Source organism: Sitodiplosis mosellana, unplaced genomic scaffold (assembly GCF_009176505.1).
Source record: "Sitodiplosis mosellana isolate CC-2019 unplaced genomic scaffold, AAFC_SMos_1.0 Smas_scaffold_1768, whole genome shotgun sequence".
Lineage (NCBI taxonomy): Eukaryota > Metazoa > Arthropoda > Insecta > Diptera > Cecidomyiidae > Sitodiplosis > Sitodiplosis mosellana.
Window position 1 is genome coordinate 2,711 of NW_022597010.1, and position 11,474 is coordinate 14,184.

The 11,474-nt window shown below is 37.6% G+C and overlaps 1 protein-coding gene across 2 annotated transcripts; it reads right to left on the reverse strand.

Moving 5' to 3' along the window:
* Positions 1-2,532: 2,532 nt before the first annotated feature.
* LOC129571253 (myb-like protein U) lies at positions 2,533-10,397 on the reverse strand. 2 transcript variants are annotated; one of them, XR_008688240.1, is made up of 10 exons: positions 10,227-10,397; positions 8,609-8,755; positions 6,317-6,465; positions 6,000-6,204; positions 5,887-5,911; positions 5,391-5,793; positions 4,454-5,299; positions 3,600-3,791; positions 2,771-3,402; positions 2,533-2,693 (listed from the first exon to the last, which is right to left on the reverse strand). XR_008688240.1 is itself a non-coding variant. In XM_055451020.1 (9 exons), exons 2-9 carry the CDS (start codon positions 8,736-8,738, stop codon positions 3,268-3,270), a joined length of 2,085 nt encoding a protein of 694 aa, XP_055306995.1. In that variant the 5' UTR covers positions 8,739-8,755; positions 10,227-10,397; the 3' UTR covers positions 2,533-3,267. The 2 variants fall into 2 exon arrangements, 1 of the variants encoding a protein (XP_055306995.1); XM_055451020.1 differs by having other exon boundaries at positions 2,533-3,402.
* Positions 10,398-11,474: the final 1,077 nt, after the last annotated feature.

An 11,474-nucleotide genomic window follows, 5' to 3' on the forward strand; every position in this document is an offset into this window, starting at 1 on the left:
ATCAATTTGGCCAATTCTATGGAGAATTCAAGACACTTCGTCGATAGACTTGAATTTTCTGATGGTAAATTCAATGAATTTGAGTCGATTGTCAATTATTTATTCTATTATCGAAGTAGCATATGTATCATTTCAATGAGCAACAGCAAATTTGACATTGCAGTTATTATTTTCGTAGTAAACACAGACTTAACGATAGATCTTATAACAAATTCGATTGAACTTCCCATGTCGCTTTTTTGTGTGTGTGGAGCTTTGTAAGTGGAGCAACAGCTGAAGCTTTCAAAAGCATTTCACCGTAATGTTCAAAGCTTCATAAATTATTCAACAACTTTACTATAAGTATTCTTTCATTCTTACTCAGCTTAAGTGCGCAAAGCTTGAATTTTTCATTTCAAGGTCATTCGTCAAAGTGAAGAAACTATAGCTTTTTTGTGGAATAAGTTTTTTTTCTCACACACTAACAACACTGTGCGACAAAAAAAGTCAAAGTTGCCTAACCCAGAGCGGATATATCAAAGTTTGGAGAGGCCCATGATACATGAAAACCCTCAAAAGGGTTTTGTCAAATTGGTTCCATATAAGAAAATTATGGTCATTTGAAAAATTTGCTTTGCAGAGGATTTTCAAAATTTACTTTTACTTGGTTTTTTGCTTTTTCATGCAAATCCATGTGACAAACGGGTCACAAGTAATGGAAAATAACTGAATAAAATCAGATCAGCAATAAAACATAGCTACTTTGGACTATTTTTGGGTCCAAACAGGTAAAAGTATCATTTTTCGTATATATCATCAAAATTTAACTTTTAAATGCGCAATTTAAGTTTTTTTCACGCAAAATTTTGAAGCAAATCAATAAAAAAACGTAAATCAGTAATGAGAAGCAAGCACTTTGAACCATTTTTGAGTCGGAATTTGCAAAAATATGATTTTATGAGATACTTTCTGTATCTTATTTTTTCACCAAAAAACTCAATCCCTGGAATTTTGAAGCCAATCGAAAGTGATTTACAGGTACCTCCCATACAAATATGGTCAATTTTGTGAAGAAAATATGAAAATCACAGCCGGCGACAGCAGGCGCGAGTGACGAAAGCACCTCTGTGCTGAAAGTCGAACTCGCTATATATACACGCAATTTCGAACTTTTTTCCTAAGAGGCCATCTGGTATGAATGAAGTATCGCTAGAAAGCCCCTGGCTCATAGGCCCAGAAAATGCATTCAAACTTGGGAATCGACCAACCGCCTCCATAGAAATAGCCACTTGAAAATTATGTACAATTATCAGTTTTTCCCATTTACCGGGGGGTGGACGCGGCCCAGTCATCTCAAAACATGGTTTTTCTGAAGCTTCTCGTCGAGACCTTTCCAACGAGATCAAGAACGTCAAAATCGGACCATCCGTTCATGAGTTATGACGATTTAATAAAAAAATTTGGCGTCTCCATCAATTATTCTGAGATAATATTTTTTCTGTCCGTCCGTCCGTCCGTCCGTCCGTCCGTCTGTCCGTAGTTTTTGTTCGATCTTTTTTAATCTTGCAGGCATTGAAGTATATCAAAAACTAAGACTTTTTTGTTCCGTCATTTTTTTATTTGGCCGCCATCTTGGCCTTGGCCGGCCTTTGAAAATTCAAAATATGGCCTTCTTTCCAATGATCACTGTACCCAACCCAGTCAACCGATTTCAGACTTCTGGGTATCGTTGGAAAGGTCTTGAGGCCAGCTTTCAAATGACATCTATTTTATTTTGAAAAAATTGAGTTGGCATGGTCTTATGGGCAGAAACCCAAAAAAATGGTCACCTGGCCTTGCATAAATCGGCCATTTTCTCGAAAACGGCTCCGACGATTTTTTTCAAAATTCTCTGGAATTTAGCCCCAAGTTAGAGCTAAAATTTGACATATAGCTTATATCTGGGAAAACTCTGTTTTTCGAGATATAGCCATTAAAAGTTGGAAAAAATATGAAAAATCGACAAAAATCAACTAAAACTCATTTTTGTTGCCGTTAACAATGGCAAAATCATAACCAAAGTGTTTTTGCGTTCAGATGAATAAAATTCCTTCAGATACCAGCCCCTCACCAAGTCTCTTTCACCAAGTCAGTTCCATGCAGTTTCATCGCCTTTCGATGAAAATATGGTAGAACTGCACTGGTGAGAAAAGCCAAACAATAAATTTCATATGCATTTGTTTGTCACCGTTTTGCATCATATCAATCATTATTTACTTTTAAGCCAAACTTTGATGAGAAGGATGCTCCCATTCCGAGAAAAAACAATTTGTGCGCATTTCAAACGTGAATCTAAATATAATTCGTTCCGAATTTGAACATGTGATTTTAAAACCAAATTGTCATTGATTCAAATGTATTTTCGCCCATCAAATCGCCATTTTAATAAAAAATCAATAAAATAAAATACTGAATTAAAGTTATAATTTAGGGCATTATTGCCCCAAAAAAAAATTCTCTGAAACAAAAGTCCAGCCCAAAGAAATATCGTTACAAAAACCAAACCACACTGCATTATCCAACAAATCGTATAACTTTTTTTTTGTTTTATTAACAAAATAAAATGATTACATTTCGAATAAAATTTTCGTTAAAATGATGAAATCAAATTTTGCGCTCGTTCATTATTCAGGGAAAATAATCAAATAAAATGTTGGAGACGAAAAGAAAAAAACCTATTAGAAATTAAAAGTAGAAAAATTATTTCGACAAATCGTTTTGTCTAGCACAAAAAGAGAATCAAGAGTATTACCACCGACTGACTGCTGGTGCGGTGCTGTTGTACGAAAAAAAGTGTATTGCGCGTTTATTGCTAGGTTCATTGTGGCTCGTACTCACGTTATTAAACGAGATTCAAAATGTAATTAATACGTAGAAAAAAAAACGATGAAGAAAAAAGCATAAATGGATAAGTTGATTATATCAAATATACTAAAATAATATGATTGGTGATTTTCTAGCGACCAATTTCATAGTGATTCGCCATTTTGTTTTCGTTCTCTCTTCTTTCTCTGTTTGAAAATGATCGAAACTTAAATGAACTAATTTTAGCGGTTTACAAAACTTAATTTGTAATGCGTTTGTTAGTAGAGATAAAATTGGTAAAAAAAGAGAATATGTATGTGTTGCGCTGTCAAAAAATCTGAGTGCTATTGAGCATCTAATCGTTGTTTATCTCAAATTGTCGTTGCTTTGCATTTGACCATTGTTTTTAGTTTCGTTGCCGTGCATTTGACCAATGTAATGGTTTTACATAATCGTACAGGGCATAGCACAGCACAATGGTAAACAAACCGGAACAACAGCAGCACCTGATTTACTTGCACTCTTTGATTTGCTCTCAGCTTCGTATTCATATTTACCGCTGCCTTTGGCATAGCCACCCTGGATGCCAACCAAATACCAATGAGAGAACAAAAACGAGAAGAAGAAAAGAGTGAACAAAGAAAATTTTTAGTTATTTACTCAAGTGATGAACGAAATTAAAGCCATCGTGCTGCTGCAGCGGCTTCATTCCATTCGAATAAAATATTTAACGCTGCGAAGTTAACCGTTTATTTGATTTATATTGCGAAACTTACCTGTGCTCTCCAGGCGGCTTGAGCTTCACTTTTCGCGAACAACTCCTGCCCAGGCGGATAGTACACCGGTGGTCCGGCGATATTTTTCGTTGGAGCTTTTGGCTCAACCACTGGTATACTTTTATTGGTGGCCAATGCGGTGTTGACCTCTTTTCGTGGCATGTACGGTTCCTCATCACCTCGGCCAGTATTCTGCATTTAGAAAGAAACACCAAAACACGAGAACAGAAATAGAAACAGAAAAAAACGTCGCTTGTACAGAACATAACGATCAATTTGGGAGGAAATACGAATAAAGGCCATATAAGTTTAACTCTTGGCGGAAAATGTGAATCCAAATGTGTTTGTCTGTGCAAATGTCAAAAAGGCAATTTTCGGGATAGCATTCTATAGCACAAAACTATCACAATGAATTCATACGTTAGCACCGATTTGCTGACATTCATACGAAAACTATTTGTTTCAATGAGAGATAGAAACACACATTTTATGTCCAGCGGCGTGGGATAGAGGGATGGTGACAGCGAATAAAAAGGCAGTGATAATACAGACAAGGCCAAATGGATTTATCAACAAAGTTTTCAAATCTGCAGTCATTGTCATTTTATTGCCTCTGAAGTGTATGTGCATGTTGTTGGCTGGTGAATCGTTTTAAATCCTATGCACAGTGCACCTGCACACTCGCTTTGGGTGCACTTTATGCACTCGAAAATAATGTCGTTTGGTGCTCACACCCAAATCGACAGTAAAATTTTATGTAAATGCCATGATAGTTGGTAGAAAGAAGGCTCGCATTAGAGTGTGTATGTGTGTGTGTGTGGTTGTGATAAATTTTCAATTGTGCATGGTTGTACCTCATCAAATGAAGCTAGCAATTGACCCAGATGCTTGGGTGGACCGTCAACTTGGCTTGATGGTTGTTGTGGGATGCCATCGATCGGGAATGGTGCCAGCAATGGCTCACGATCTGGTCCCGGTCCTCCGTGGCGTCTATCGTGCGTATTGGTTGTGGTGCTTGTAGACGAATATTTGTAGTATTTATTTGTGGTTGGCTCATGATGTGGTGGTGGTGATGATGGTTGATTGATTGGAACATTGCGTGGATCGGTCACATAGCGATCATGTGGTAAATATTCTCTTCCGGTCGGTGGCTCATACATCGTATTTGTTGTGTTTGTCGTTTCTTTTTTGTAAAGATAGGTTTGCTTTGAGCCGGGCTGATGCGGCGGTAAATTGGCATTGTTTGGGTAGACTGGGATACCACCTTGTGGATGATACACATTGCGTGTATTGCTAACATTGCGTTCGTACAATGAGGTTGTGGTATTAACGGGTGCGGGAGCTGGTGCCGGTGATCTTGGTCGTCCATACACATTGTTTTTCGTTTCATTCACTTCCTTTTTGTAATAGTAAGTTTGATTTGGACCAAGCGTATCCGGATGCGGCTGTTGTTGTTGTTGTTGTTGTTTTGGTGGTGGTGATGGCGGATAAACATTTTCCGTTCGGTTCAATGTGGTATTATTGTTCGTTTCATTTGAATAAACAGCGGTTGATGTTGTTTTTGTTGGTGGCGGAATATCACGTTCCGGATAATAAGTGTTCGATGAATTCATTGAATTGTAAAACTCATTTTTGTATGAAAAATTTTTATTCGTTGGCACCTTTGTGTCATTCGGAATTTCGTATGTGAAGGTTTTGATCTAAAATAAAAAGAAAATGAATAAATCAAACGTTTCAAATTGCAAACTGATTTCGATTCGGAAATGGTAACCGTCGCGGCACAGTATTTACCGTTGTCGTGACTTTTGTGCCTGGCCCGGGTATCAAATCATTCGAAATGGGCACATCTTTAATATCAGCCGGCAAATCGGTTGTGTCCATTTCCATAATTTCCGTATTGTATGGCACAACATTCCGCGAACTGTTGCCAGTTTTCGAATATTCGTTGTACGTGCGAGACATGGTCGAATTTGGTGTTGTATCCAGTACGGGTTCCGTGTCATCTTTGATGTCACGCAATATTTGCGATTCAATATGTTCTTGATAGTTTGGACTGCGGCTACGTTGACGAATCCGTTGCTGCGTATCATACGATGCCGGTGAATCGAACTTCAATTCGCGATTTACATTCTTGGAACCACTTTTGTTCGTGGTCACCGTACGGATGGTTTTTGTAACATGTGTATTTGGCTCACTGAATGTGTCAACAAGAGAAAAGAAGAAAAAAAAGCATTTGAATTATAACAACCGATAAATTAGTTGGTTCAATTTAAAGTTTGAAACTTACAGTAAACCAGAATCGATGCTGGCATCTGTGCTACAAAATATAGTGAATAAATCGAATAGAGTATTATTTTAAAAGGCGATAAAGTTAGCCGTTCCGTTATCGCACTGGTTTACCTTTATCGTATGAATAATCGCGTTCCTGCTTCAAGTCATCCAATAAATTATCTAGTTGATTTATATTGGTGCAGATGCTAGTGGTAATGGTTGTTGGTTCAACTGACTCATAGCTCTTGGGCTGGACTATTTTTCCACCGTCACGTGTGTTGCTACTTGACGATGAGTATTCATACCGAGAGCTTTTGTAGATTTTACGATTTTCCTGGGTTTTCTCATGGAGTGGGAGAGGAAAAAAATAGAACAAAAGCGTACACATGTAGCAATCGTTTCACATATGTTGGCATCCGTTTCACTTGAATTTATCAAGTACTTACTCCAGCTGGGCTAGATGAACGCTCTTCTACAATTGTTGTCGTGTTCGATGGTGATAAAAATTGAACATCACGCGATTTCAATGTGTTTGCCGAGTTCAAATGCTCAGTCGTACGATTCACCGTTGTTTTTAAATCGTCTAGCAAATTATCTGCAAATTGAGAGAAAGTTTTTTTTTCGAAAACTTTTAGTGAAAAATCGTATTGAAAAAATATCTTCTGAAGAAAAATGTTGTTTTCTGTAATAACAGAACAGAAAAGTGGATCAAATCGAATGAAATCATTTCAAAATGGCAATGAAATTCGACGCGTTATCCTCATTAAAAACCCTCTAACTATTTCAAGCATTTCTCTCATTCAATTCATTTTATTTGTCTGTGATTCGTGCCGCACCTGCAAATATGAAAAGTTTCCCATCGCGATGTGGTCAGTATAATCCGGATAAAGCTATAAATGTTCTGGTATTTCAGCAATCGGTTTGGAAGCCCCACAAATAGGACAAATCTACAGTGTTTGGTGCACATTTACGCCCCAAGCGTTTAAATGTGTACGAAATAAGTCAACCATTCAGAAGTTCAAGAGGTAACAAGTTGACGGAATGTGTTTTTCGTCGAGGATGGATTGAGAACAGAACCGAACTGCCGGTGAACTTTTTTCCCACCTCTCTTATCTGACGGGCATTTCTTGTGTGCATTTGATTGTATATGACATGAGCGTTGTCTCTGCACTTGAGCACGAGTGCATCCGGCTGTTTGTTCAGCTCTTTATTTGATTGCAACATTGATGCAAGGAGATTGAATAGGGAAACAGACAGAAGGAGAAAAAATGCATGGAGAAAATATAAATACTGTGTCTCAATAGAAATATTTTCCACCATTTCAAATGCTTCCATTTGTTGTTCGCTATAAATCCGGATGAATCACTTGCACAATAAAAGATGTTTACTTGGATTTTCTTTCTTCAATGTTTCATTTCTATTTTCGGTCGAGCACAAGTTAAAATTCTAGTGAACGGTCGTGTATATATTATTGAGACAGAGAAGAAACTTCAAGCGAATTCCCTCTGAATAGTAGTACCAGTTGCTGATGCAAGTTGTGGTTTCGCATGAGAATCGATTTCGGTTGCAATGATTACAAAATAAATGTCAATTTGTAGTTCTTGATTTCATTTGGATACAACTAGCACAGAAATTCCTTGCATTGATTTTCACGCGATTTTTACGAGAAAATTATTGTTGACTGTGTGACAACCTGGGTTGGTACGTAAGAAAATTGATCGTGTATCTTACATTAAAGTTACGTATATTATTACATCATGTAATTTACCTATGAAAAATCATGTAATTTACATGAATTTGTAAGAAACCTGTAAGAATCACTGAAGAATGATTTTTTCATAAAGAACTAATGCAAGAAACAAAAGATTTTCGATTGGAAAACAAATCTACAAAAAATGAATTGGAATTGAATTTCACAACAACTTTGACATTCAACACGTTTTTCTGATGACTTACTCAGTTGTCAGTAATTAGTGTGAATAGTGAATACTAGGTGCGAATTTTCAAATTTGATTGTTTAAAATATTAAAAATGATTATAATTTGAATTTTTCTACTGTTGATATTTTTTAAAAAGGATGTTTTTGAACTGCCCAAAATCAATTTTAAAACTGCCCAAATGGCTTGACGACTTCCCAAAATGGGCACGACTGCCCGCTATTTTACTCTCTGATTTAAATCACACATAAAAGCATGCAAAAATTCATTTAGCTACATGTATACTTGATAACACTGCGAAAAAACACACTTTTTATGAAAAAATAGCTGGTGGCTTGAAACTTTTGCATATTTTTACTTATCAATATTTATTGATTATTTATCAGCTAACGCTGTAGAACGAGCATGTATGTACTCTGTATATTTTGAATGCTTAAAACAAACGAGAATAGTCGGTTTTTGTCTATAACCCTCCACTTTTTGGAGCGTTTTGGAGTTTATTACATGCGTTGAGGTTTCTGCTCGAAATACGAAAATTTACCAACGCTCAACGCTCCGGAAGGACCGAGCGAGAACGAGTGCGTGAACGAGAACGAGAATGAAAAACCAAAGAGCGCCAATATCAAAATGAAATGTGAAAGGTTGTAATTTTCAACCCGACGAACATATTTTCAATAAATGAGAATCTTTGAAACTTCTTCACTTGCAAATGCGATCATTTTCATCACACTGTTCGGATAACGATGTGTTTCGTGTCGATGTAGCTAGTCGTTTGAATGTTCCAAAGTTTGCTACACTCACCTAGATTGTTGTTGTTGTATTCGACATGCTTTTGCGGCGGTGAAATGGACCGACTCGGATGAAGTGTTCGCACAACATTCGACGACGATGAATGATATTCTTCGTGTCGGCTGGTCGCTCTGCTGGTCATCTTTCCTGTTTCAGCCACTGTCATAGCGCAAAATAGGAGAGAAAGATAAAATATTTATTAGCTTTTCAGAATACTCTTCACGGTGAAAAGAGAAAAAATTCTTCAGTAGACGATAAACAATAGGAAGAGCATAGCACTAGGACATTTCAACCGTTGAATATGATATTTGATTGTTTTGTTGTCGGTCTCTTGAGCATACAGTGTGTCAGATGCAGATATGCACTGCGATGGCGGCGATTCGAAAAAAAGTGTAGAACATTTCTATTAATAGCAAAATTGTTCATTGATGTGATGAGGTGTCTCGAAACGCGATCCATTTTACCATGAAATGAGCTCTCTCATTTCTCATCGTGTTTCACACACTCATATATATTTTCACCAACACAGTTTGAATTCGCAAATAGACGGGCACGCATTTTGGCAAGGATTTCCAAATTAAGCACACAAACCAATATTCATGCGTGACATTTGCCTCATAAATGTTTCACTTTTTTAATTTATTGTATTTTTTTATTCGTTGTTTGTTCTTGGTTTTCCGTGATTGCGTCACCATATTACTGTGAACTGGCCTTGCATCTGTGACATTGATGCAGCCATATACAAAAAAAGTCTGTCGGATTCAACGTACATTGCAATGACCTCATTTCCCATTTTGACGTTTCGCGTTAATTGTTGTTTACAATAAATCTCCTCGGGCGCCATTCGTGTTTTTTTTTTGGTCGCATTGTTTCAACAGGGAAAAACCATTGCGCCTTTTATATGGTACATAAAAATGGCGATGATTCAATTTGTTGAGTGGCAACGAAAAAGGCACAATTTGATTATAAAAATGATGTAATTAAAATACAAGAGCTACCACCATCAGTGCCGGAAGCGTAATAATAATGGTAGAAAGAGAGAGAAAGATAAACAGTTTCTCGCTCTTTTCGTGTGGCCAAATGAGGTAAGAGAATCTGTGAAGGTGTGAAAATAAGCGCCTGTGTGACTTCTAGTCACGGCATTCAGCGGGCGGGTAGGATGTATTCTTGAAAATGCACGAAATATGCTTTTGTTTGCGGCAAATGGTGCATACGTGAACGATGCTCGTTTGTTTATGCAAGAGATGTGCTACACAATCCGCTAATGTGGTGCTCTTATAATGACACAATAACAGTAACAATAACATCAAATACTTGTATTCATGGGGAGCACATGCTAGGTGTATCCGGATGGCAGCGCCGTAGCCAGAAAAAAAAATTGGAGGGTGTAAAATCGAAATTTTTCTTTTGTTGCACCTTTGAAACCCGATTTTGTTGCACCTTTGAAATTTTTGGAGGGTGCAATGCACCCATTGCGCCGGCCCGGCTACGGCGCTGCCGGATGGAGCATTTATCATATTTACACAGTGACTTGAACTCTTGCTATTTGCTGCAAGTCACCACAAGTCCATCTGCGACAAAAATGTTATCAATCGACTCAGAATTCTGAGATCTATCGAATGAGACTTACCATTTTTCGATTGAACGATGCCGAAAACACCCTAATGGACATACACCGACGCAACAGTGATAGACATAATCATCATTTTTAGCCGTGTCAATGCTCTTCATCTGAAGAAAGAGAAAAAAAAACTGGAACGTCTCTTGTGCGCCTTTTTTGTGTGGCATTGTGTTGCGTTCCATTTGTGCGACAATAAATCATAACTCCTGAGCTGAGGAGGCGCACATTAAGCAGAACAGAAGAGAATAAAAACGCCACTTTGCAAGGAGACAGAGAATTGAATAGACCAACGATGTAAAATGCACACAGTTAATTGAATGCATACATGCGCGAGGGGGGAGGGGGTGGTAGGGTATTTTTTACCCCCCGGTGAAATTTTTTTACCCCCGGGTAAAAATATAAACCCGATTTGCGGGTTGGGAGTGGCTATAGCCCTCCAATGGGGTTGTATCTCAACGTGTCTTGACGAGATCTATCGATTGGTACTTCTCCCGATGCTATCTGAACTACCTCCTGATTCCCCACAGGGTTATTATCGATGATGCTTTTCTCACATATACATTACTCCATAAGATGGTCTGGGGAGGGTCAGACGGCAAAATGGGTGGGTCCAATCGATAGATCTTGCAAAAGTACTCTAACAAATACCCTACTATATACTCCTAAGCCCGAAATCGACTTTTCAAAATATACCGTGAATTCAATGGGGAGAATCATAAAAATCCAATTTTCAAGCTTGGGAATGGGTTTTACGCCCTGTTGGAAGGGTGTTTGTTAGAGTACTTCGACGATATCGAACGATTGAAAGTTTCTCCAGTGCTAAAAAAATTCGAATTCTGGAAACTTTTTTTAGAAATCCTTTTGGTATCCCACTGTGTTTTCGAAAAAACAATAGGTCGTCACTGTGGCGTCGAAAATACATATATCTCGTATGCAAAGTATCCATTGAAAAACATTCGAACTTTACTGTGATGCCTGACTCAAACGTATTGTATGGTTTATGATAAAACCTTTCAAATTCATTCATTTATTAATTTGCAATTTTGCTCGCGAGGAATAAATTTTATAACACCAAAAATTATATATTTGAAATCTACAGGCTATACCGATTCAGAATGTGTATGTTGGTTTCGACTTTTCAACATGGAGAAACGGCCTAATACACACTCAAGTGTGTTTGCTTTGTGCTTTTATGAATTGTTTTTTTTGGTCGGGTCAGGTTTTGAGCAGAAAAAATATAAGTATTCACGCAACTTC

Bases quoted from the DNA above. Each gene is read 5' to 3' on its own strand.
- LOC129571253 (XM_055451020.1), bottom strand. From the start codon at position 8,738: ATGACCAGCAGAGCGACCAGCCGACACGAAGAATATCATTCATCGTCG. The intron at 5,912-5,999 runs GTAAACCAGTGC...TTTGTAGCACAG, and splicing joins CGATTATTCATACGATAAAG to ATGCCAGCATCGATTCTGGT. The intron at 5,300-5,390 runs GTAAATACTGTG...TTTTTATTTTAG, and splicing joins GCACAAAAGTCACGACAACG to ATCAAAACCTTCACATACGA.